At 49.6% G+C, this 27243-nt stretch overlaps 1 protein-coding gene across 3 annotated transcripts in view; it reads right to left on the reverse strand.

Annotated features, from left to right (window-relative positions):
- Window positions 1–7262: 7262 nt before the first annotated feature.
- ECRG4 (ECRG4 augurin precursor) overlaps window positions 7263–27243 on the reverse strand; it is a 58471-nt gene continuing 38490 nt past the window's right edge. Inside the window, exons 1-5 of one of the 3 annotated variants that reach the window (XM_075437405.1) lie at window positions 24383–24531; window positions 11791–11920; window positions 11022–11069; window positions 9535–9692; window positions 7263–7609 (exon numbers count right to left, since the gene is read on the reverse strand). In XM_075437405.1, the coding sequence (XP_075293520.1) occupies window positions 7448–7609; window positions 9535–9692; window positions 11022–11069; window positions 11791–11899 (477 nt within the window). In that variant the 5' untranslated portion in view covers window positions 11900–11920; window positions 24383–24531 and the 3' untranslated portion in view covers window positions 7263–7447. Of the gene's footprint in view, window positions 7610–9534; window positions 9693–11021; window positions 11070–11790; window positions 11921–24044; window positions 24096–24382; window positions 24532–27243 lie in introns of those variants that run through there. The other 2 variants (XM_075437483.1, XM_075437558.1) reach the window with 2 other exon arrangements.

Consider the following 27243-nt stretch of genomic DNA (forward strand, 5'->3'; position numbering starts at 1 on the left):
TTAACAGATATGTGGGAAGTGCTGCAGGATGACTGCTGAAATAGATTGGACAAAAACATTAGGATTTATTCCAGTTCAGGTAGTCGGTAGTGATGCAGGAGTGTAAGATTTTCTTTAAGTCATGGAGTCTAACTTCAGCCTCCCAGATGAAGGAGATGTTTCTATTTTAAGCAGTTACTGAATTGCCAGTAAATGCTTCCAACTTTGATAACTGTGCCTGTCATCTTAAAAAAAAACAACCAAACAAACTGAAAAGTCCAATTCCCCTTATTTTTAATAGCTCCTCTTTATTTTTAATACCTAAGACTGGATACCTAGAAGGAGAGATTGGCAGAGAGTTTTCAAAAGGTGTTTTGGCTTAGTGACACTCAAAAATGAAAATCCTGTATCTCATCAAGCAAAGTGGCTTGACTTTATCTCATTAAAACTTGGTGTTTCATTAGCTTTCAAGTATCCTCAGGTCCGGTCAGCCTGGTGGCGACCCCTGCGGCTCCAGCAGTGGTGGGGCTGCCGTGCTCATCCCATGCCCTGTCAGGATGGGGTCTGCAGGGATCCTTTTAACCCAGACCAGCTCCTTCCCTGCTTACATACACAGGTTTTCTCCCGGTGGGAATCTGCCGTGCAGCTAAGCTGGGGAGCCAGGGAGCGTTTCCCTGTCTGGACTTGGAGGTGGAATTTAGGTCTTGCACCTTTCCTCTGTCTTTTTGCAGCTGAGCAGCTCGCGGTCTGCTTTTGGTTTGAGGCCTTTTCTAGGTACTTCGTCTGGGCGTTTGTTCTGTGTTAAAGCTGCCTGAAAAGAACACCGCGGTGCACGTGCTCCAAGTGTGCCTGTAACCTGTCATTGCTGATACACCCACAAAGCACAGCCTCTCCCTGTACTCAGAACCGGAGCCGGATCTGTGTGACAGTGGTGCCCACGGCTTTAATAGTTCTGTGGTGAGAACTGTTAATCAGCGCCCAGCACGGCGTTTTCAACCCTTCAGCTCTAGACTAGATTTGGGGAAGGCGCTCTTTCTCCTTATATTTTACTCCTCATGCAAATTGTGCCGCTGGCTGCCAGAGCATCTACGGAGAGGTGGTGCACAAGGGCGCAACCCTAGTCCAGCTTTTAAAGCAGGAGTTGAGAATAAATGGGAGCTGTGGGGACCACGTGTTGCTTCGAGAGCTGTTTTTCATTTAATTCAGTGAGTTTGGTGCAAAATGCGTAAACTGTACTGGAACAAGCATGCTTCTGGAGACTAGAGCAAAAAGTGCATTTTTCAAAAAAAAAATAAATCCCTCACGTAGTCTGAACGTTTGGATACTGCAAGTACGAATTTAAAAGCTTTTTAGGTTACTTTGCAGCCTGACCTTCTGCGTAAAAGGAGCAAATTGGAGAGAGGGCAAATGGCTGGTACCGACACAGCCCATCTGCGAGTGCGTGGCAGTGAGTGACAGACTGTGTTGATCGCTACGTCACTTCTGCTGTTTCTGGCTTTTGTTTCAGAGGTTCCTGGTTCGGTCCCCCTGTTCTTTCTAAACAGCGTCTTCCAGAAACAGCAGCTGAGGCAGCTGTTGCCTTTTGTGTTCGAAGCCGGCGCTAGCTGATTCGAAAGGCATAAATCATGGGTGTTAGAGCCTGCTGGTGCTTCAGGCTGAAAGTCTGGGCTAATTTCAAGTTTGGTCTGCTCTGAAGTGAGTCTTGGAGAAGGCAGAGGAGGGTCTGCGTGTTGGTGCTCTCTGTTCCCACCTGGGGTTACGCGTCTCAGAAGGAGGAAGAAGGTATCAAGTTTGCAGGGAACCCCAGGTGAGAAGCAGCTGCTGCCTCTCCAGCAGAGCCACTTTTGATGGAGAGCGGCGGAATACAGCTCTGAAACCTTGGAAACCTAGGACTCGGGAGTAGATGAAGCCGAGCCGTGTTCTCATTTCCATGCCTGAACACAACGTACTGTAATTTTTTGATTTTTTTCAGGAAATTTGAGAACTGGGATTTTCTGCTGTCATGTGGTCAGGCAGACAAGGTAAAACTGACCTGAGCGGGCCTGAGGTGCCTGTTCAGTCACAGTGACCTGCACGACCAGGCAGCTCAGCTGGCGTTAGGTGCAAGTCCTCCACTCTTGGCAGGGAATACGCAGTGTGGCAGAGGCCTGTGGCAGAATGGCCGGCTCGGTGCTGGTGAGGGGGATCGGCCTCCTAGAAGGAGAGGTGTGCAAGGCATCCACGGCTGTGGATTCCTCGAACCTCACAAGGAGGACCACTCTTGCTGCTGGAAGTTACCACAGTGTGAGGTCTGCAGTTGGGTTTTTTTGTTGTCGTTATCTGCTTTGGCAGGGGGTTGGACTAGATGACCCCCAGAGGTCCCTTCCAACCCCGAACATTCTGTGATTCTGTGTGATTCTGTTATTAAACATGAGGTTCTTTTGCTTTATTTCTATATGTAGGCTGTTCAGAAGCTTTGTAAACCACATTGCTGACCTACAGACAAGCTACAGTGAGGCTTGCCGACCTAATTTATTGTAAGTAGTTCCATAAATGTATGGTCTAGAGAAGCCTCATGTGTATCTCTAGGTTAGATTTTTTGCTGTGTGGGGAAATCATGATCTGGCAGTCCTCTTGTGTCTAGGATGTTTGCAGCTTTTACTTAACCCACATAGACGCTGGCAGGTTTAGTAGCCAGTGAGCTCACCGCCCTCTGGGCATTTATGAACGTCTCTCGGTCATCTGTTTTTTCGGGGAACTTTTAGAAATGTAATTTATTTGAAAAAACTTTCACTTCTGTCAGATAAGATTGTAATTGAGTTTCAAAACTGAGAGAAAGAGGCAAGGGAGGAGGGGGAAGACACAAACACATTTGTGTAAATTCGTTAGCTGTGGAGAACAGGCTACAGAGGGCAGAACAGGCCTTTGATTAGTGTGATGGATTGAGCCAGTCCCCAGGCTTTTATTAGTATTGAGTTTAATGCTACCGGAGGCCAAGACGACCTTGAGGGTTGTTGGAGGCTGAGTAGAGAAGCCCTGTCCACAGGAAGAAGATGCTTTGTTAATATGACAACATCACCAGCCCTAGCACCAGTACATCCCCTCCCTGAACTCAGCGGGAACGTAGCCACCACAAATCCGTAGCTGCTCTGTGGTGAACGTTTCCCTGCATTGGATCGCAAGTGGTCGGAGAAGGAAATGCCTTATTTATGGCTCCAGATTCCTGGAGCTACCAGCATCAGCAGCAATAGCCCTGGACAAAAGCAGGGCTCCGTTTGTGTGGCAGGAGGTTCCTGAATGCGATTCCATATCAACAGGGAGGTTTTTCTGAAATAATTCGTGTTTCTTGCAAAAAACAAACTCTGTTTCTCTGTTCCTTTTCCCAGTCCCTTTTCCTCTCTCACTTGCCTATTCCGTAGTAGCAAACATGGCAACAACGTTTTGCCCACCTTGGTTTGTTGCCATTTACAGCTTGGAACAAGCAACAGCTGGTTCCTTCTTGCTGTGTTCTGCCTGGTTTCTGACATGCTCTTCAGCAAGGAGGGGGATCCTCTGAAAACCTTGGTCCATGCCACGGCTGAAGCAGCTGCAAGATCCAAAACATGAAGCCACGGAGGACCATGGAGTGGCCTTAGGTACCACGGTCTGGGCTCTGTCCACCCCACTGCCAAGAAGGCTGTTTAGAGCAAGGAAACCTACATCTTCCACCTGGGAGACAGTCCTGGGGTAGAAGAAGATCCCCAACGTGTTTGTGTTACAGGTAGGAACTTCAAGGGAGTGAAGGCCAAAAAAAACCACAGATAATAAGTAAATATACACTTAAGGCTGATGATGAAGAACTGGATCTGGAGGGACAGATCTCTGCCTGGCCCAGGGGAGTACGTGAGAGCGGCTGCAGGGGCACAGCAGTGGCATGTCCGTGCTTTGGCAGAAGGGTTGCCGCAGAGGTGTCCTCGGCAGAGGAGGCAGGGCTGTCCTGCCCGTCTGATGAACAGGGTTTGCCTGGCTGACACCTGCAAAGTGGGGGCGATGGGGCAGCGTCGTCGGGTCTTCGTGAAGAGCTGGGCCACGGCCAGGCTGCTGCTGCTCTGCAGGGAGCCGCAGTGCGCAGTGGCCGCTCTGCTGCCCAGGGGGAGAGGCTGCGCGGTGTCAGCGCCGGGACGGCCATGTGAAGCGCTCTGTGCTCTCTGCACAGCAGAATAGAAAGGCTGGGGGAGCGGGTGCACGGGTTTGTCTGTGTTTTGGGACAGAAATAGTCAAAGGAAGTTAACTTTGTGAACGCAGTCAACTTTGAAGCACTCCGTGCATAGTTGACCAACTGCTTTGTCTGATGGTTTTCTTCCTTTTGCCCAAGCCTGCGATGGCTCGTTCCTGCTTGCTTGGTTTCTAGCTTGTTGCGTGTGCTTTTGCATCCTTGCAACTGCTGCACTTCAAGTCAGGTGGACCCATCGGCAAGCAGGAGGTTGCCCTCCCCTCAGAGCTGTTGCCTTGTGACCCCAGCCAGCAGCTGAGTACCCTCACAGCCACCCGATCCCCCTGCCTCAACAGGACAGGGGGGAGAAGAAGAAAAGCAAAAGCGAGCAAACTTGAGGGCTGAGATAAAAGCAGATTAATAACTGAAGGAAAGAAAGAGAAAAAGCCCCAAGCGGTGCAAAGACCGCTCACCATCTCCCCCAAGCAAGACTGGTGCCCAGCTGAGCGACGGCTAGCCTGGAAGATAAAACCCCCACCCCCTTCTTCCTCTTCCCAGCTTTTATTGCCGAGCAGGACATTATATGGTGTGGAATATCGGTGAGCTGGGGTCAGCTTTCCCAGCGGTGTCCCCTCCCAGCTTCTTGCCCACCACTAGCCTACCTGCTGGGGGAGTAGCGTGGGCAACAGAGAAGACCGTGACGTTGTGCAAGCACTGCTCAGCAACCCTGACTACATCGGTACATCACCAACACTGTTCAGTCACAAATCTGAAACACAGCACCTTACCTGTTGTTAAAAAGAAAGCGAACTCCATCCCAGCCAGACACCGGTACATAGTGGAAACTTCAGCGTGCAGCACAGTGTCATGGAAAAGATTTATTTTTTTTTCTCTCGGAGAATCCACAAGAGAGAGATGGTAGACTTTCTTTGTGAGCCTGCAAGGCACAGAAGGCTACTGGGCTGAGTCAGCCTGCAGGAATGGACGCGGCTTACAAAGGCCAAAGGAGGGATGGTGTTTATTTGCAGCACATTTTTTGTTCTTCCTTATTCAGCAGGTCTGAATTCCCAGTTGTTGCAAATTCTGGGAGATGATGGAAATTATCAGCATGGTTCAAATGTTGCCAAATTCCGTGTCCTTTTTTGATAGGACACAAAATGGATGTATTCATCTAGGAATAGGTGTTTTCCAACTGTGCAAAGAGTGTGTGCTTGACTCAGAGTATGATTATTCCGTGTAGGGAATAAAGGGTCTTCTACCAAGGAAACACACCAGTTTAAACCAATTAAACTGGCAAGGATTTTTGCTAAGAGCAAGCACTCCAAAACCTAGGCGAAAGCTGAGTTTTTGGAGCACGTTAGGCTAACGTGCATCTATGCGTGCAGAGGAGAAGTGACTAGCATGCTTGTTCAGTTTGGCTCCCTCAGAAAAAAGCTGTCTCCCTGGAAGCCTTCCTGCAGGGAGCGGGATGGTGCCGGGCTGCCTCTCCTGGACACCAGTCCATCACACAGTGGGGGCTTGAAGTGAAAGATTAGGAAATACACCCAGAGTTAAGAAAGAAGTAAAGTGTAAAGAATGGTGTTTGGAAACTTCTGGTGAGCTTCAGATGACAGGCAGCTAAAGCATCACAGAATTGTAGAATCATGAAGGTTGGAAAAGACCTCTAAGATCATCAAGTCCAAGTGTCAACCCAACACCACCATGCCTACTAAACCATATCCTGAAGTGCCACATCTACGCATTTTTTGAATACCTCCAGGGATGGTGACTCCACCACTTCCCTGGGCAGCCTGTTCCAGTGCCTGACCACTCTTTCACTAAAGAAATTTTTCCTAAATATCTGATCTAAACCTCTCCTGATGCAACTGGAGGCCATTGCCTCTTGTCCTATCGCTTCTTACTTTCTTTATTAGAAAGACATCCGTGCTGTCTTTCTTCTCTGACTGCTGTAGTTTGCAGTACACATTTCATCTCTCTCTATCCCGATTGTCGAGCTCCAGCAGCCAGCCAGCCTTCCTCACCTGCCCCTTCACAGTCCTCTGTTCCCGTCAAGCTCCAGCAGCGCATTCCCCCACCAAGCTCCTCCTGAAGCCCCTGACAGCTGCGATCTCCCTCCTAGGCTTCGGTCTGCATCAGGGCTATCTCTGCCGTAGCAAGAGAGAGGCACCAGCGTGGCTGATGTCACTGCAGTAGAAAAATTGGTTGTATTTTGGTGTTCTTAACGCACACAACCCCACCAACCAACCCCCCTTTAATCCACTGTCTTCGTTAACAAATGCCTGGTCTCTGATAGATTTTGATGCTCGGGCTAGTGGGTGTGTAGATTCCAGTTTGAATTGGGTCTAGAGGCAACTTCATGGTAGGAAATTATGTCTGGGGACTGTGTTGGATGCTATTTGATGCTAACTTCATTTGAAATAAATAGCTGATTTTGTGATTTTGTTCCCTGTTTTGAGCTAGACTGAAAGCCTGCAGTTCAGTGGAAGGGACACGAAGGGGAGTATTCATCAAAGATCACCCTGGGTTATCGTGCCAGGGAGGGATAGGGGCCGCTCAGGTTAGAAGCTCTGCATCTCTGCTCGGGTTAGAACCTCTGAAGTCCGGTTCCTGCGCTGAGCCCTTCCCCCGGGGAACCCCCTCCTTCCCCAGGCGTTGCAGGCAGGCGAGCCCCTCTGCACGGAATTTAGCTTCTGTGAACACCCGCGTCCGTGTGCCAGCAGGAACTGTAGCAGGGCCGTGTCACGCAGGTTTGGAGGGCTGTGCACAGCAGGTACGGAAACGGCAGAGGAGGCAACAAGGCAGCACCTCAGCTGAGAGGAATGGGTTTTTCTATTTTTCCCCAAGAATAATTGGATTTATCTGCTGACACAAATCTGAATGAGGAGGCACATCTGAAATGTATTGGCTTATATATTATGCATTCTATATGCCAAATTAGATGATACAGTATGATTTTGTAATTGATTTTAGGAAGGCAAATGATAAAGCCCTTTAAAAAGGAATCTGTAGTAATACAGTGGGAATGAAACTTGCTGTTGCAAATGCTACTAAATAATGGCGACCTGCTTATTTTATCAAAAAAGCTTTATTTCTATTACACTTTATATGTAGTGTACTACTAAGTAACAATAAGTAAAAATAGAAAAAAAGTCATGCTGCTTTCTTCGAAGTCTGGCCGTTCCTTTACTCTTGCTGCTTGACATGAATAGGAGGGGAGCAGGGTCGTTCTGACCGAGGGAGGACGCGGCCTTGCCCAGCGCAGCCCTACAGGCGCCAGCTGCAGCAGGGTAAATGGCGTTAGTAATCGTCGTAGTTGACACCGGCTCCGTGCCTGAAGGCGTGTGGATTTCGCGGGCCAATTGGCGAATCCTCATCGTAGTGGTGTTGGTAGTATCCACCGTAGTACTCGTTACGGGCACGCCCTAAGCTGGTCCAGTAGGACATGTCGTCTTCAAATTTCTGCCGGAATAAAAAGACAAGACCTGCTTTCCGAGCCTGAAGCTTTACAACAAAGAGAGTGAAACAGAAGTGGTGCAAGAGGTTCCTTTGGTCTCTTGCAGAAATTCAGATCCTTTGTGTATTTGTCCAAACGGTATCTTTAGATCCTAAAGGGTGTTGTGACTTGCACCTACCTTCTCGGTGGGATGATCAGGGCCCCGAGTGCAGGAATTGCCCCAGCTGGGACCCCCCTTCCCCCTACGCCTTCTGCCCGCTGTTAAGTGCTCAAACATGCGCTTGAGCACCTTTACTATTGCAATTACCTTCTCAGGGGTGGGCTATAAAAACATTTCAGCGTCTTGTACTTAAAAATCTAAAGGTTCGGTTCTCCGCTGCCCTGGTGTCCCTGAGTCAGAGTGGGTGCAACAGCCTTTTGCTTTATGCCCGTGATCTTTCATTCCCATTTTGCATGGGTAAAAATGAACGTACAGCACAGCCTTCTAGCTATGGAAATGCGGTAAGCACTTCAATTCTGCTCACAACAGCAGAGGAAAAAGTGTGCAAGGATATCAAATACTTGCCAAGTCAATGCCTTTCTGTCTGAATGACTCTTTGGAAATATTTTTGGCTGAGATTTGAAAAAAAAAAAAAAGTTTTGCAAAATACACAATGGGTAAGTATGGCCCAAGTCCTCTGCTGGAACAAACAGTTATTTCATTGTTAAAACTGTGTCTTAATACTCAAGAAAACCTACTAAGTGGATTCATTGTATCCCACAACAGGGCTCATTTCAGTTTTTGAAATGCACGCGGGAACTCAGAGTTCATCTTATCTGCATGGCTTGTCCTCCTTACCTCCTCGTGTTTGCCCCCAGGCTGCAGCTTCTGATGCATAAACCCATTTTTCCTATTTTTCCTACTGCTGCTGGGGGGAGGGAGACGGATATAGCCATGCTGTTAAAAAGTCATTTTTGTCTGCATAATGTCCAGGAGCAACAAAAAAATATATCCTTCATTCTTTCAGTCCAAGCACAGGATTGTTTTTTTAACTTGTTCCAGCTTTGAAAATGAGCACATTCATCTTCGAAGCAATCCACGTAGCGTAAAGGTCCAAAACGTACTCCAGCTGCCCTGTGCCAATGCAAGCCCATTAAACGTATTCAGGCAGCTGACTCAAGCCAAGAATTCAACATCTATAAGTATTTTTACCTCTTATTAATGTAGAAATTATTCTGCATGTGGGACTATAACTAAATGCACATTTTCCGCCCTGTTTCAGCATCCATTTAGTAGAGCTTTGTGCGGAGCAGGGAACTCTTGATTCCACTCCAGTGTTTTTGCAAATTAACTGTTTTCAAAAAAAGATGTATCTTTTTCATTCGAAGGGACGTTGGCTGCACGCTGTCCAATGATTCTCCTTTCACGTCTAGAGTCGAGGCAGAGCTGCCGGTGCTCGCGATGGCCGGGCGCTGCCCGCACCGGGGAGGCACCGCGCGCATTAGGTGCGTGACGTCGGTGCAGTTTCACTGGGGAATGCCAATAGCAGTCAGCTTGGTGTGGGTTTCTCAGCGTGTTAAAAGGCAAATTGATCGGGTTGAGGCTGCCAAATTAATTTCCTGAAATACGCTTGATTGCTTTGGGTCTGGCCGTCTATTTCTCAAAGCAAACTTTGTCTGGCTGCAGTTTATTAAGCTTCAGTTCAGTAGCAGGCAAGAGCTCCACGCAAGATTTTAATGTCATTTTTCTCTCTTAATAAAATAATGCAGGAATCACTAATAAATACAGAGCTTATATTTCTGTGCAGTATTTGCTACTTTAAAAAAAGAAATCACAGTGTCTGCGAACAGGAAGAGGGCAGCTCCTCTCTGGGTGGCCCCATGGCTGCGCATCCCCGCTGGCAGCCGCTCGCTCGGATGCCCCACGGCCCCTCGGAAGCCTGGCACTCACCGCCTCATCGAAACCCAGGTACAGGAACTGCTGGTACCACTGCTGCACGTCGGGCTGGCTTCGGTCCCACAGCTGCCGCCTCTGCCGCCGCAGGCTGCTGAGGAATTCCTTGGCTGCTGTTTCTTTCATCGACACCTCGGGCTTCATGGCAGCAGGGGCTGAAATTAATCCACACACGCACCCCCCCCAAAAAAAAGGCATGCCAGGAAATTTTTAGTCAGCCTGAAGTGTACCGCACCAAAAAATGCATCTTGCATCGTGCCGTCACCTTTGTGCTCGGTGGCGCAATGCGTCTTCTTTTTAGCCTGAAGCAGAGAAGGCTGCTAGGGGACCTAATAAATGCTTATAAATATCTCAAGGGTGGGTGTCAGGAGGATGGGGTCAGACTCTTTTCAGTGGTGCCCAGCGACAGGACAAGGGGAAATGGGCACAAACTGAGGCACAGGAAGTTCCGTCCGAACATGAGGAAGAACTTCTTCACTCTGAGGGTGACGGAGCACTGGAACAGGCTGCCCAGGGAGATTGTGGAATCTCCTTCTCTGGAGATATTCAAGACCCGCCTGGACAAGGTCCTGTGCAGCCTGCTGTAGGTGACCCTGCTTCGGCAGGAGGGTTGGACTAGATGACCCACAGAGGTCCCCTCCAACCCCGAACATTCTGTGATTCTGCGACAGCAGGACAAACCTGGGGAGAAGTTAGGCAGGCTTGCAGAAAGAGGCAGTCCTCTCCGTGGGGGTGTAAATTCTTTGCCTCAGCCGCAGGGCAGGCTGACGGCAGGCAAACAGAACTTCTGGGGTGTTTCGGCCGCTCGCCGCTCCCCCCCCCCCCCCCCCCCCCCCGAATCTGCTGCAGTGCTGCTTGTCCCCGGCCAGCTCCGCTTCCATCCCCCTCCCTCAACCAGCAAGGCGTTGGTGCATCCGCCCGCTGGGCCCTTGGCCGTCATCTCTCCCACAGAGAGAGCAGCCTTCCAAGAAAGAGGCACACGTGGGGCCAGGAGGACAATGGCAACAAGTCAAGGCATCTCGAGCAAGCCCGGTTTGCTCACTTTCTCCTCCGCACCCGAGCCAGCAGCATTTCCACGCGTTATAATTCCTTGGAAAATCTCACGGCTTCCCAGAATAAACCAGACAAACGCCACGTCTGCCATGCGCACGCGGGGAAAGCAGGTGCTGCACGCTGCGCGGAGCGGAACGCGGGCGCACTGCCCGAGGCTGGGAACCCTGCTCTGCAGAGGGGGCTGCGAGAAGCGGAGCCTCCAGCCTTGCCAGCGCCGAGTCCCGAACGGACAGGCAGGCGCAGGCTCTGTGTGCGCTGGAGGTTTCGCTGGGGTACGCAGGGAGGGCGGCTGTGCGCTCCCAGCTTTGGCTGGGTGCTGGCACGCCGCTCCTCTGACCGCCCTGCTCGAGCCGGAGGCAGAGCGACAGCGCGTCGGCAGCTTTGTCTCAAAGGACAGAGAAGGGAAAGCTCTTCGCTGTCCCTTTACTTACCTTCACGTTTTTGAAGCATCAGTTTAAGCTTATTTCCCCTTGAAACATCTAGACAAGTAAAAATAAAGCACGCATTTACTAAAAATGAAACAACAACGGAATCATCTCTCAAAATAATACTGAAAATATTTTTGTCATAGCTCCAGCCCAACAAGCAAAAGCTTCTCCCAGTGCCTCCCTTTGCTCCCATTTCCATGCTCGAGTGCAAAATTCGCTGCAAGGAAATGTTTGATCCTCCAGCATCCTCTGCCCAGCGCTTCCTGGCAAGGAAACCCCGAAACTGGCCTTCTTTGCCAATTAAATTGTAACATTGTGCAGCAGAAGACCGCAGCCGGTGCCACGACACAGCGTCCAGGGCAGCACGATAACCCAGGAAAACCCTGGTCACCGAGCGAGGGGCGCGTTAACAACCGGACTGCTCCAAGATGTTTCCTTGCAGCCTGTCCCGCAGCTCACCAAAGCTGCCGTCCTGCTGAAGCCCATTCCTAGAGCAGGTCCAAGGCGTTGGCCCACAGCCAGGCAGTGCAACAGGAGACCTGCCAGCGCTCGGCTGCTCCGAAACGCTTTATCCGCTCGGAAACAAGCTTTTAGTAAGAGATGCTCAACTTGTACAAGTTTTGGAGTGACCGAGACCGTCCATGCGTGACGCTGGCGGGGGGACATGCCAGGGATGCTCAGCACCTGGGATGCTGGGATGCCCATGCTCTGCAGGGTTAGGTTATTCCCTCCCTGCACTCCACACCCCGGCCCAGGCCTGATGCTCACTCACCGGGGGCTGAGCAGAGCAGCGGGAGGAGGAGGAAGAGGAGGAGGCAGAGGAAGGCGGCCCCGGGCAGGACCCCCCGGTGGTGGCATGGTGGGGCGGCGGGGGTTGGCATGGCGGCGGCACAGAGACCCACCTGGGCGGGAGGAGACAGAGAGGATGAGGATCATAGAATCTTTAAGGTTGGAAAAGACCTCCGAGATCATCAAGTCCAACCGTCAACCCAACACTACCATGTCTGCTAAACCATGTCCCAAAGTGCCACATCTACACGTTTTCTGACCCTCTCCAGGGATGAGGACTCCACCACCTCCCTGGGCAGCCTGGTCCAATGGATGGGGCCGGAGCTGGGGCTGGAGCAGAGGGAAGATGGGTGCATGCCCGCCCCACGCCGCGCCCCGAGGGAAGGGGTGAGGGCAGCAGGTCCCATGGTCCTCCCCTTCCCCCCGTTCCCGTCGGTGTGGGGTGCCTGGTTCGGGGGTTGCATGTGATCCGGTGCAGCCAGCAAAGGCCTCTCGGTGACCCACGCAGGGTTTTCTTGCAGGGGAATTTAAAAAAAAATGAACAGCTGTAGCACGCCATTTAACATTTCTTTACCGGTTTGTCAGGGGCCAGTAGCGGCAGATGGCAACTGAGAGATTGTCTTGGTGGAAAAATGAATCAGAATCACCCAAAAGTGATCTAGTTCAGGGCTTTCCTCTCTGCCCCTTCCTCCCACTCCCCGCAAGTCCACAGAAAACCCCAACACATTTTGACTGATCAGCTTTAAAAATAATACAGAATTCTTTTTCTACCTATAGACAGCTTATGGTAAGAACTCAGGGACCAAAAGCCAAACCCACAAACTAAAAGCCCTTTCTCGGCAGAACCATAACCGTAACGCTGGCTAAACTCCCACTGCATTTTCCTCATGGGGGTTTGAGCTCCCCTCAGTGGGGTCGGCTTCTCTCAGCTCCATCCCCTGCAAACGCCAGAAACACCGCCGCCGAAGCCCAGCCAAATCCCTGTCCTCGGCCACAAACCTCTCCCTTCCCACGCAGCAGAGACCCACGGCACTCAGGGGACGGCTACGGGCGTCTCGCCTCCCGCTGAAGCTGTGCCGGGGCCCAGCAAGGAGTGCGGGGCGGATTCTGGGGGAGGCGAGGGGGAGCCGGGCTCTCTCTGTAACCTACTTGTGAGAAATCTGGCAGGCGCCGGGGCCTCGGCTCCCTCATCCAAGGTTTGTTTCGAGATTCGTTGCAGATGAATTTATATACATACACTGTATGTATTGTAATTGTATATCAATATTTATCTTGACTACATATGTGTATAAATACAATTCTGTACATGTATGGTGAGGGAGGCGGGCAGTGGCGTGGCAGCTCCCTGTGACAAGACGCGGAGCCGTGGGTGATGGAAGCTCTCCCACAGCAGACCGGTGTCCCAGCTCAACTCCCGCGCAGCCAAGAACCAAAACCAGTCTGTCCCTTCTGTCACTGCTTTTGGGTGGTTTTCCCCTACGGCCCCCACGCTTCGAGCGTCAGCGGTCTTGCACGCTGTGTGTTGGAGCAGGCGCCCGTTCTTCGGGATCAATGTGCCCTTTCACGAGCGCGACGCTGACCGCCTCGTGACTAAAACCACCTGAGGTTTTTGGATAGCCAGCTGCGGAATGGAGCTAGAAGGGACAGAAGTGAAGAGTATGCTTGTAAGTCTACATGAAACAGCCGTGATGTAGATAATTTATAAAACCAGGGCGATAACTCATGAATATTTATGGTCTGCTGCTATGTTGGTAATGGCAAAGAGTGTTTTGTTCAGCTGGTGAGGCTGTAACAAGCCTTGCGTGGAAGCTGAGGCTCTGCAGAACTTCGGGTACTTGGTGCCTCTGGGCCAAGGGAATATAAAGTATAAAACCTCCTTCAGATACCAAATAAATCATGATGACTCAAGAAACCGCTGAGATAAAATGCTGTCTGGTGAAACCCAGAGAATGGATTGACTTAAGTGCAAGGTTATTGTAGAAAATCATTGCTCTAGCGGTGGGAGAAGTGATTGACAGAAGACTATAATGCTCAGGGTTAAACTGAGTGCAGTATCTTCCCAGAAGAGGTCACTTTCCTCAGTTCAGGGGACAGAAGTTTTTCACATAAAGTAAAAAAGTTGTGTAAAAATAAAACACCACTACTTTTCAAAGGCAGTGGTGAAAGGTGACTGGTATTTTCCCAGTAGGAATCTTTATTTCTGTTCCAGGTTGTTTTAAAGACTACTGCAGCGTTGCCCTGGTGTTGTAGTAAGACATGTTTTTTTCTGCTAAGCTCGTGACTACTGCATTGTTATTAGAAGTTTTTACCTCCAAATGAGTATCCATGCTTACGGACACGCCTGCGGTGCCCCTTCCTGCGGGTTGCCATGCAGAAACACAGCCGCTGTGCTTGCAGCTGGTACTGATGTGTTTTCCTGGGTTCCCTGCATAGGCACTGACATCGCCCTCTTTAAAACGTCCTTTCCTTCAGCAGGGAGGATTTTAAGGCCTGTCTTAGGGCTTGGTTTGCCTCCACTGGCGTGCCACTGCTGGGAGCTCTCTGCCGGCACGGCTGCGCAGCATCCCCAAGGGCTCTAGGTAAGGAAATCTGCGCTGATGACCCCATTTGCTTAAATGTCCTTCATCACCACTGGTGACAATCGTAGACTCTTGGTGTCGAAACTTCATTGAAAGATGTTAATTAATGTCACCCCAGACAGCTCCGGGATGAGGAGCAGTGAACAGGGCAGAAATTTGGGATCAATCCAACAGAAAGCCACCCTGACCCCGACCTTGAGAAACAACGGGCAGGAGGCAGGCAAAGAGCTCACTGGAGCCAGAGGAATCCCAGTCGCTGAGCCTACTGCCGGCCAGCGTTGTGTCTTTGGAGCCTGCAAGAGTTAGTGCACGTTTTTTGGGGTAAGCAGACAAGATTCCAGCTGATCTTTTAAACAGTTCTGCAACTCACTGCCTGTTTGGCAAATGCTTGGGCAACCACATTTCCCCTGTGTGATCTCTGAGTTCACACATAGTAGTTTTAAGCCCTGTGGCTTTTAAAACTACTTAAAGAGGCGTGAGCATGTGTGGCTGTTTAACTGATCTGAACTGAACCGGGGGAAAAATCTCAGCCCTGAAGCATCACTGACTTTTTAAGTGTCAGAATTCCTTTATTATTATTGTACATTTTTCCTAAAATTTAGCGCAGAGAGATTCCTGAATAGCAGAGAGACACCTCTGCTTTTGCATCTCATCACAGCAGCTGTTCAGAACTGTGTTATGTTCGTTAAAATGGGAGAGATAGTATCAGTAATGACCATTCAAGGATATTCAGAAATTCAAAGCACAAAAAATCACGTTAAAAAGATTGATCTTGGTTTCTTTCCTTCTTCCTTTGTTAATATTCGTGTTTTCAAGCATTTCAACACAATAACGTTTTTAAATGTAGTGTAGATTAAACGCTTATATAATCATAGGACTCCCAAAGCTAGATTTTCAAGGAAAAAAACCCCACCAAATGTAAGACTTACAATAAAATACTGAGACCTGGCATCAGCTTACTAACTTCGCAGGCAAATAGAAAGGTTGGAAATTGGCCAAGGATTGCAGATGACACTTCATCTTTTGCAAAGAAGCACCATGAAGACTTTAATGATCCATTAAAACAACCCATTTCATCAAGATCATGGCAGCATTGAACAGTGTTCCCAACATCCAGAAAACGATACTTTTCTGTTAATGAGGTTTTTATAAAATCTTCCAGCTCTATCGGCCTGGTCGCTAGCCTTAGGACAGAGGCACTTGGCACTCCGGATTGTCTTCTGTTGCCTTTTCAAGGAAAACCACAGGAGTCGTGTTTCTCTTCCAGACAGAAGGAAGAACGTTTAAGTCTTCAGTCAGTTCCTTCCAAAACATTTTGAGTTTCATACTATTTCTTCCACGGCTCCAGAGTCCTCTTGACAGCGACAGGACCAGCCCCAAGTCCCAGGACAAACACCTTTGCTTTAGGGAAAGTCTATTTGTTGCTGGCTATGAGTCTGGTTGGCCTTGATGCACGGTTTGGGACACACTTCATCCATCGCATCTCAACTGGTCGCACCATTACTTTGGTCCATGTTATTAATAAATATTAATGTTTATATTTTCCATAGACAATAGCTTAAAATACAGTCTTTCTTTTTTTCCCCTGGGCTTGGCTACTACTACTTTTTGCAGCTTCTAGCTGACCCTGTCAGACAAGAAATGATGTCTGTTTGTCTGTCCATCCTCCTCTGTACACTAACTGACAGTTCTTTGCTGCCCTTACGACAGAATTAACCTTATTGCTCTCGTGATAAGCACAGTGAGAAGCAGATTAGTTTGGCAATGTTATCTGATCAAGGCTGCTTCCTTTCCACAGAGGGACACAAAAAATTCTGTCTCCAAGAAATCCTTCTCCTTTTTCTCTTCCACTGCCTCCAGTATATTTTTAGGATAAATCTGGAAGTATGTAGCAAGTCTGCGAGTCAGATCAAATGGGAAGGGAGATGGAGAGGGACAGTAGTACATTGAAATGTGTCTTTTTACCACAGCCTGATTTCAGTCAAATCATTCTTTCTTTTACTGCTGTCTCTCAGGAGTCTTCTTTTTACGCTTCAAAACATTTTTTCCAAACTATTTCTGAGATATTTTTGACTTGCTTTCATTCCCTTATTTTATTATTCACATCCAGAATGCACACGCACTCTTAAAAAAAACAACAAAGAAACAACAAAAAAATTCCACCCAACAAACAGGCTGCAACTACTCAAAGATTAGTAAATGCAAATTCTGAAAAATCTTAACTGTAGCAATTTGGTTTTAGTATTCCTCTCCCTACACGGTATTGCTGTCGTAATGATTTGTACACATTTCTGTTCTTTCCCCAAAACTCTGGGCTTACTCCTGGGATGGGTGTTTTTCGTAAAATAAAAAAAGCTGTCTGACCTTGTGCTACACTGTGCCATCAGTGACCACGCGCTATTCATGGTGATCAAGCCCTTCCCTGAAGAGTGTCCTACACCACCGCCAGCTGCCCGCTCCCAGCTGCCACGGTCTCCCCGTTTTCCCGGACCCCCAGCCAAATCCTCATCACGAGAGCACTAGTTCCTCCCTCGTGCTTCACCAGAAAGCTGGTTTCGGGACACAGCACCACCACATCAGCCACTGCAAGACCAGGGAAGCTGCAAGGAGTTTCTTGCAAGCCCAGCCACCTTCAAACACTTGGGCACCTTCATCACAGCCCAGGGAATCTGCCTCCCCTCACCACCTGCAGCCCTAAAGCCCTTCACAGAACTGCACATGTGAGTCTCTTCGCTTGCAAAGACCATCACCAGAGGAGCCAGCCTTTCCAATGCACAGTTCAGCACCTCGTGATGAACCCAGCACAAGCTGGAGGATGGCTGGGAACCAGGTTGTGCTTCCTCAGGCAGCTGCCTTACCCTGAAGAGCTCAGGTCAATGTGGTGGCTTGCTACCACCAAGATGGGGAAATGTCTCTGCACCCTGCTACCTCACCCTCCCCTCTCTTACCAGCATGGCTCTAGTACTTTTTGGAGCCAATTCAGTTTGCTGAAAAATCAGACCCAGTTTACTTTTGCTGGGTTAGTTATCTTCAGGCTTAGTGAGCTGTGATGGCTCAGGTAGGTGGTTTGCAAGAGCAGGGGCCAAGTAAGAAGGTGGGAGAGAATGTGGTCAGAAGTGGGAATGGGGTAGAACTGGTGAAGCAGAACTTCTCCTTTTTGCTGGAGGAGGGTATTGTGACTATGCACCCTGAGGAGCAACTGGGGTCGGGCTCACTCAATGCTCAGTAAGCACTGTCCCCAGAGCAGGTCACTGCTGAGAGAGGGGCCATCTGAATCCACACTGATCCCATCCCACCTGAGCACCCCGGCTGGATCGCTTCCTCCTCCTGTCTTATGTCTGAGGCTTTAACAATGCCTAATCCTGGTTTCTGCAGGGCAAATCAATGTCTTCATGACCCCTTAGCGATGACTTCGATGCCTGTCAAATTTGGGCATTTCTGCCAGAGTGCATTTCTGCCTGCGCAGGGAAGTTTCCTAGCAGAACGAGTTTGCTTGCTGAGGAGCGAAGGGCTTGAGACAGCACCGGGTTAGCTGTGCCCAAGGTTTCCTTTCCTGTGCCCCAGTCCCCTCAGCCCCAGCAGCCATGCACGACAGCCTGGGCGGCAGGGCAAGCCCTGCACATCTCCACTGCAACCTCACCAGTGTGGATGTAAGCCTCAGAGACCTGCAAGGGACACAGCATGTGCTTACTGAGCATGTGCTTTGAAATTATTTTTTTTTTAACTTGAAATGGGACAAAGAAGGTGCATTTTCATGGGGAAGGAGAAGAGGTGCATCCCTGACAGCTGTTGTCACCCCTGCAGCCCCTGTTTCAAAGCACGGGAGCTGGAACATCGCCTGAAGCCTGCCAGGCATTTTTAGCATGGGCAGAACAACCTGCTTTTCCCTGTCTGCCTTCCCAGGCAGGTAGAAATCACATGGGCTGAAATTTTCAGCAGCATGGCCAGCGTGCCTGAGGCAGGCCCTCGGCACGCAAAACGTCTGCCCAAAGAGCTGGAATACGGCAAAGCTGCCCGCAGCAGATGACTGGTGATTGCTCTCTCCTCTGGTCCAGCACGAGCCTTTGGGAGCCTTAAGAACAGGCAGCATGTGCCAGGTCGGAGCACGATTCTCAGGTCATCGGAGCAGAAACCTCACTTGTCTTCCTGGCGTTACCACGTGTGACCTTGCACTTCCCTTGATCTGCTCCGTGGCCGCTCTCGCTGGCCCTGCTCTGTACCCGTGCTTCGCAGCTGCACCAACACCCCGCTGAAGCCCTGGCTGCGAGCAGGCCCGTCCCTCTCTTCATCTGACGCTGGGTTACCTCTCTGATGTACGGCTGGGTTTGTTTCCAGGGAAAGGCACTTTCTGTGGTCTCTCTGTGCTGCTGAGTCAGGGACGGTGACATCTTTAATCCTCCCCCGTGAAGCCCCACTGTGCCCAGCTGTGCTTGGATGCCAGCGACTTCAAAGGGCGCGAGTGCCAAGCTGGCAGCACGGCGGCTGCGGGCTGTGGACTTTTGAGGGGAGATTTTTTGCCTGCTGTGATCATTTCGGCATCTCTCCTGCAAGCATTCACGCACACATGCATTTTTAATCAGAAGAGCCCCATGGAATCCCATTTATCTCAGAAAGGCTGAAGCCCAGTCTGCCGCTGCTGTGCCTGGGTCTCGCGAAACGCCGTCGTACAGAAACATGGCTCCCCTGGAAAGGCAGACGTTCCGTCCCGAGCTCTTTGCCCCCCCTCCTGGGGCTGTGTTTGGTGGGTGGCAGAGGGGCACGCCGCTGGCCTCTGACCCCAAAGCCCGGCGCGGGGCCTGACCTAGCTCACAGCAGGGCCTGCTATCTCCGTCCGTGCCAATAGGGCTGCACAACTTCTGAACCCAAGCTGGCTGTCCTTCATCCAAGGGGATGAACCTGCCCACATTTGTTGATGTAGACAGGCCTCTGAAGTCCCTGCTAGCTCCCCCAGGCATCGGCATAATAGCTTTTACGCCCTGGAGCTCTTGCCATGGGGGATGGCTGGGGCACAGAGGAGATGATACACTGCCGTCCATCTCCAGCATGTTGTTTCCTCTCCACCACAATGTCCTGGTGGGCAAGAGAGTCCCATTTCAGGCCAGACCAGGTATACACTTTTAGCAGAAAGCTAATCTGCTTCAGAAATAGGAATTCTGAGGCTGTAATTCTTCAAGGTGGGGTGAGCAAATGAATCACTTCTACCAAAACCAACACAAAAGTCTTTCACCTCCTCCTTTCTCAACATCTACCGTTATAAACCTTGTGTCCAACTCCTTTGTTTTAAAGAAGACTGAAGTGATTTTTGCTTTAAAGAACATTTTCCTGGTTTAGCATCTCCCTGCGCTGCAGGTCCGTATTGCTCTGCCTAAGCGGGCCGGTGACTGCCTTTCCATTAGGGAATGTTACCACCTAACGGCCACAGTGGAAAGATGTGCTTCCACCTGCTGATTGTTAGCAACGATGCAGTGCCTGGAAGTCTAATACGTGTTAGCTGAACACTATTCAGAGCCAGGGAGGACCTGAGCAGGGTAATCGCACGGTGATTCTCTGGTGACACTGATGTCTTTCTCTCCCATATGTGTCTGGGTTGGTGTTTAGTCATACAGGAGTGAGTAAACACGCAGACAAACTTTTGAGGACTGCTCGTGCCTTACAGAAATGGCACGAGCACAGTAATGACTGTACGATAGGTCAGGAGAGGCCACACAGTGCTGTTAGATTGTTTATTTTCACTCATGTAACAACTGGGTTAGGAACATATTAAAGACAGTCATTTAAACTTTTGCTTTTGATGTTGATTAATGCAGATGCAGGGACAGCATGCAACATGTGGTGTAACTTTGCTGTTCGTAATCTCTTATTAATCAGAAGGTAAGATCATATAATCACTTAGGTTGAAAAAGGCCTGTAAAGTTAAGTCCAACCACAACCCTAATGCTGCCAAGTCCACCGCTAAACCATGACCAGAAGTGCCACATCTGTATGTTTTTAAATACGTCCGGGGATGGTGACTCCACCACTGCCCTGGGCAGCAGGGAGGAGATAGCAGCAGATCGGAGGCTTTCTGTCTTTTTTTTCAATGAAGAGAAAACTGGGGGAGCTCAGGTCAGTCATACTTTGAAGCATGCAGTACCCAACGTGGGAGCACATTTTTCAGAGACCTTGCCTAGCCTGCCGCTGAGCAAATTTTAGGCACCTGCACAAGAAGAATCCTGGTCCTCATGATTCAAATGCAATGCTTGTCCTTGGGTTTAGTAAAGTCAATGCTTCACCCCTGATCATTTCATATGAAATTTTTGTCGTGGGGCTTGGATAGGCAGTTTCATAAGAAATAGCGTTACACTAAAAAAAAAAAAAAAAAGAAAAAGAAGCCCAGTGTAACCAAATCACTGAAAATCACTGAATCACTACAAAGCCACTAAATGTGCCTATGGAAAAGCTTTTCCATAAAAGCATTTCTACTAACCATACAAGACTTCTTAATTTGTTTTGTACTTAAAAGAAGCCATCCTGAAATGTTTAGAGAGGAAAATGCAGACAAATACACAGCAGCAAGAAGACACAAATACATAGCGGAGAGGGGACGTTTTATCTGAAAAAAAAGAGCACATGTTGTAAGGTATATGTTTCAGTAAAGAAGCCAAACCCCTCACATCTCCACTAGTGTCATCATTCCTATAGTTCCCATCAAAGCTACAGTCTCAATACGTGAAACAATCAATCGGTCTCCCCTAGGCAGGGAGAGATCCTGCTGCCCAAGGCACAGATTGATTTTGCTGCAAGCACACAGACAACTCCAGGCCAGGCTGAAAGAAAAACCAGATAAAACAAAGGCTGACAGAATATCTTCAATTTTGGTTTCGTTATGGACTTATTCCACCTCTTCTTATTTTATCCGAGGTTTCTCTCCCATATTCATCTTTGGTTTCTGCTTAAACATCATATATTTTCATTTAAAAATAAGCTCTCACACACAGAGAACTAAACTCCCATATGTAAATAAGCAATAGAAACCAGGAATACTGCTTAAAGATTAAAGCACATTTTCTGCATAGCAGTATATTGGAAAATATATTTGCCTTTTCGCTTCCCAGGCTATGTGAGCAGCTTCAGGAATAAATTAACCAAAATGATCTGAGGCTGAATTTGTGACAAGAACAATTACTGTTGTGAAACATGTATATTTTCCTTACTAATATTTGACTTCTGTGCACGGACGATGCATGTACAGATAGGGAAGCAGCCTCTCTTCTGGAGTGCGCATAACCTAATAGGATGTGTAATGGGCTCAGAGTCTAACTCCAGAGGAGAAATATCAAATGGGTGTTAACACGCACGTGGAAGGTATAAGACATTTTTCTGGGACAACACCGGAACAACTTCAGAAGGGTTGTCTCGGGCTGTGTGGATCTTTCTTATTCAAGGGGATTTTTTTTTTTTCTTCCTAGAAGGCAGTCTCTGTCACAAGTACTATTCTTGATCCTGAAACATGAGTTTGTACAGGGATGTCAGAGGATCTGAATTATGCAGGTGGGCAGCCCAGAGTGATGTCTTCTAGCCTTAAAATCAATGCACCTCTCTCGATGTGAAAGGAAGGAAAACACAGGTGGTAGTGCAGAGTTTGTACATTTACAAATCACCTAGGAAACTGATTGCTCCAAATTTATACAGAAATGTCAGCAGAAACCAGGTTTCCTTCAGCCTAACCGTTACCATTTTCCCAACAATCAGGCGGCAGCAGGGGCTTCAGGCAATATGTGAAAAAGGACGACGGCTGAAGACAGGGTTACGAGGAGCAGCGGAGCTGCAGGTAAGCAGCAGAGCAGGCAAAGGGCGGTAGCGTAACAGGTCGGAAAGACCAAGGGGCAAGAGCAGGACCCGATTCTCTAAGGCCTTGACAAATTATGTTTTCTCCCAGAAGTCAAAGACTTGTGCTTGTGCCTCCTGCTGCGGATGAAAGCTGCATGGCGAGCGGTAAGAATATTCTCTGCAAGCACGGCCTTCACAAAGCAGAGTAACAAAGGTGTGCGTTTTCCCATCGCTACACTGAGACCCAGCCATCAGACCGGCTGACTGCCACGGGGACGGACTGGAATAAGGGCTTACCCTTCCTATAACTGAAAATCCAGGTTTGAGCCAGGCTCTGCTAACTGTTCAGTTCCAAAGGCTTCAGCAGCTTTTCTCAGTAACGGCGCTTGGCGATCAATATTTTCAAAGGCGGTCGACACAGCCTTAAAGGTACCCATCTGTGCCTCTCATCGGAAAGCTCCTCATCTCCGTATACCCACATTAGCATTCACAGGGAATGTAGTCACATTAAAAACAAAGGCATTGAGTATGAGACCTCTAAATAATACCCGAGTGGATTTATTACAGAGTGCCAGTGTGTTGTAACATCTAAATGAACATTTAGGAGCAGCCAACAGAGAGAAGCCCCAGAAAATATCAGACCCTGCACAGTTTCTTTCAGACAACCCTTCTGTACATCATTAAGTCTTGCCTACAGTAAGTCAAGCCAAACACAGCATGCAATTTCTATATTTCAGCCTGTGCTAAATAAATGGGTTTCTCCTATTGTTTTTTAATGACAGATGTTTCCCTTTGAATCTTCGTGCACTAGCAGAAGTCATTCTCTTCTCACCTTAAAATTCTGCATGCGTACGTGAATGCAGGTGAATAAACTGCAGTGTTCAAACAATCAGGCAAGTGAACAGACACCTGCGTGCCAAATTTTTTTAAAACAGTGTCTGTCCATCACCGTCCCCTGCCCTTGTTAAGGGACAGACAGTGTTCTTCCACCCTACTCATATTAAGAACTTCCGTAAGCCAGCTAGATACCTAAATGTGCCCAGAGTCAGACTTATTGAGGTGAACTCTCCTCTCTATTAGGCATTTGTCTGAGGCCAAGAATAGAGCTTGGCCTAAAAAAAAGACCTTGGTAAAAGTTCAGTTCAATGAGTTTAGGAGAAATCCATGCCTGATTTAACTGCGTGCCTCCAAACAGCAAACACAAAGCAGGCTGCCTTGCCCTGGTCCCCCTGCCCGGCCTGCCAGCACAGTGTTCTCCCGCCCGGCTGCGTTAGTCAGGAATGTGGCGAGTTGTCACTTCTGACCATTTCTATTGGTCCCACGGGAGGGATGCTGCGGCTGGGCTGGGACACGCGTGCCCTGGGTACACTGTGGCTGCAACAGCATCGCTGCGCTGGCAAAGTTCGCCTGCTGCAGACCAGGCTATCTGGACTATGAGCTGGTAAAAACCAGCCTTGGGAAGGAGGCACCCTAGCCTTTACAAACGTATTAACTGCTGATCAGATCTGAGGATTAAAAGTACGCTGTGGCCGCTGCCTTCTGCTTGCTTCCAAGAATCACAATGAGGCTGAGGCGCTCACTCGTCGAGCTTGCTTTTGTTAAAAATACTTTCCCTTTATTCCCCAAACATGGCATTCTTAATTGCACCTATAAATTACTTTTTCAGTCCTCTTGCAAAGCAGCATGAAAGGCAAGTTTTGAAACGTAATCTGACAAATTTACAGAAGTATGTATAGCGTAACCCGTCTGTGCTACAAACTGCAGCTGTCATTAAAGCAGTGATTCTTAGCTGTTTCCTCGCTGGTCAGCTGCAATAAAGATAATATTAAGAAACAAACAATAGCGTTACCAGAAACTCTGCTAATATTCCTCTCTGTCCACTCACTGTCCTTTACTTCTGATGTATCCAGCCGTTTCCTCCACTGCGGAGCGTGCATTCACACCACTGTGCGCACACACACACGCACACACACACACATGCACGGATGGACAAAGAGCGTCCTTCCAGCAAGGAAAACACCCTGCACAAGGCTACAGAGCACTGAAGGCTAAAACATTTCTTTACAACACCCTGCAGCTGTTGTCAGGGCAGGAGTAAGATGCCACAATAATTTTTTCCAAAGAACACTGGCACATTTTTTGACATTCCTCCCCTTCCTCCAGCAAATAAATATTTTATCAGTTTACCTTCAAAATAATATGCTTCCTGTCTCCTTCCCAAATGCCTGGCCAGAAGAAATGAACTTTCCTGCCACAGAACAAGTTTCTTTTTATTTCAGCACGTCTTGCCTCCTGCAAGCAGGGCAAGAAGCGACCAAGGCTGCGAGCGCGAGAGCCACGGGACTGCCAGGGACACCAGGCGTGAAAGGCGCGTTTATCCTGCCTCTCCCGAATCCCAGCCCCTCGGCTGCGGGCGTCTGCTGGGCGCTCGCTCCCTAGTCCAAGTGTGGAGAATCACATTTCTGCTTCATCAGGCTGGCTGCCTGGAGAACGATGATTGCAAGCAGATGTACCCGTGTTCTCATGTGAAAGGAATTTGGACTTTTCTGCCGGCTGTGCGATGAGCGACCGGCACCAGGGAGTATTTTCATGCTCTTTAATTTCTTGCAGGTGTTGGGAGCCGGTACCCAGTGGTGTGGCAGAGCTGAGACCCCGCACTCAGGAGCTGTCTGGAGGGATGGCACACCTAGGGTCAGCGGCAGAAAGCAAGGCCGGCAGGCTCACCGTACTGTGGGAAACAAGGCTCCGTCTTGTAAAGACCCACGCTCCTGGTAAACGCCAGCCATGCTCAAAACCTTGCAAGGTTAGAGCAGCAAAACTATGTTTTCCTCCAGGCACAGTGTTTTTTGCCTCTTGTTACAGATAATCCAGGAGCAATAAACAGAACAGACATCAGTAATATCAAAAGAATTTCTCTGAATCTGTAACTAGTCAGGGACAGACAACCAGCATGGCATCTGTGTACTGAAAAGGTCTGGTTTTCAGTGGGACATCCCTTAATATTGCAAATAGCCTAAGGAAGTCACAATCAGTTTAAAGAAACTTCTGATGCAGTTACAGCTGTATTTTGGAGGCACATTATGTATTTTTAGCACCAGAACAGCCAAGACAAGATACACAGCCAGGCATTCAGTGGAAGTGGATGTATGCATTGGATCATACCTCAGGATGTCTGGCTACACGGGGGTCAATATTTGCGGCCACGGCACGTATCTGGACATACAGTGGTGAAGCAGCTGCGCGCAGTCCATAAGGGCTCAGCTACTCCACACGTGGCTCAGCTGAAACCAACCAGCCACACGCCCGCATTCACGTCGGAGTACTGAGAAGCGAGGCAGTATTTACTGCCACCGCTTGGAAGTAACATGACCGTGCACACCTCGGAAATACCACTACTGTGGTTTGCTGTTTACTCTGCAAAACTCAATCCACCTAGTGTAGACATCTAAACCTAAAGGAACAGGACCTGGAAGCCTCCAAGAGCTCTTTTTGTTCTTCGTTGACTCGGCAGGAAACATCAGCGCTTACTGGAGAGCTCTGCCCTCTTAGAAAATTGCAATTTGTGTTCAAGTCTGGTCCCTGAGGCTCCAATGCAGTGAGCATTTCTTAACAGCAGAGCTGGGTTAAGCAACCCCTGCCCTGCACCTTCCCACACCGTTGTGTCTGCCCACACAGCTCTTCATACAGCCATGCAGCGATCCAGATCAGGGAAGTGGCTTTGGCTGCAAGTATCCCAAGGGAAAAAAGAGAAGCAACCTCCCCATCACTTCACCTGATCTCCCGACCCACCCTGTCACTGACTGGGTGAGCCACAGCACAGCGGACAGGAGGGCACTAGGCAAGGGTGAGAGTTGTATGAGACTGAGCCATCCTGATGGCTCACCACCATGAACACCCTCTCTTCACCTTTCATCTCTTCCAGGAGCTGCTCTCGCTGCTTGTGCGACCTCGGCTCCAGCAGCGCATCTCTTCACCCAGCCAGTTTCACTCACTAAGCTGGCCGAAGACTGACAAACACAGCAGCAACGGAGGCGGGCTGCTTTGCTGGCTGCCTTCGTGAGCCGAGCGCAGTGACGTGCCCAACAAGCGTATGAGGTCGGCCCAGGGGGCACGTGGGAATGGGCTCCAGCGATGGGGCTCTGCTCTGAGCAGCAGCGAGGGGTGAGATTGTTCCACCCACCTGGCAGAACATCATCCTGAGCAACAGAGGTGACTTCAGAAGCACTGCCATCCCAACACGGCGGCAGATAATGATGGTGAAATCAGGCAGACTTGATTTCATCCCTGATTTAATTGCGGGGTGGCAGCAGCCAAACGCTTCGTGGTAATGGCTGTTCAAACACATAGTGAGGCACGATGCCGCTTGTACGTAGGTATTCCATTTCGGCGAAGCTACTGAAGGTGAAGGGTTCTGGAGCAGAGGCTCGCGCCGAGGGACCCTTTCTCCGGTGGCAAAACCGCAGCGGCGAGGCGGCAAAAAGCGCCGAGAGAGAGAGGAGACCCCAGCCCCCCCCCCCCCTCAGCGGGAAAGCGGGAAGTGCCAACGAGCAGCAGCTCTGACTCAGCGGGGGCGGAGTCGAGTGTGACAGCGGCCAAACCCCCTCAGGGATAAGAGCAGCCCCCAGGGAGCGCGAGCGACCAGGAGCGCGGGCGAACAGAGCCGGCAAACAGAGGCGGCGCAGCAGCCCGGGAGCGGCGCAGCAGTTCGCGCGGGCAGGGCGAGCGGGGAAGGCGACTGGCAGGGTACAGCCGCCCCTTCTGGCAACTCAAGTAGTGGGCATCGCTCTTCCAGGAGATACTCTAGCCATGGTTACCACCCGTGGTAAAGCTGTGGCTCGAAGGAGTGTGGGGACCCAGACGGAGGCCCCATGCAAGAACGCGGGTGTCCAGGTCTCTGGCTGCAGGGAGTGCCTGAGCCTGGCGCTTGTACCGGAGGACAGCAGAGACAACGGCTGTGTTCGGTGCGAGCAGGTGAATGACCTGCTCAGCCTGGTGGCAGAACTGAAGGAGGAAGTGGAGAGGCTGAGGAGCATCCGGGAGTGTGAGAG

The sequence above is a fragment of the Opisthocomus hoazin genome, chromosome 1 (assembly GCF_030867145.1).
Source record: "Opisthocomus hoazin isolate bOpiHoa1 chromosome 1, bOpiHoa1.hap1, whole genome shotgun sequence".
NCBI classification, from domain to species: domain Eukaryota; kingdom Metazoa; phylum Chordata; class Aves; order Opisthocomiformes; family Opisthocomidae; genus Opisthocomus; species Opisthocomus hoazin.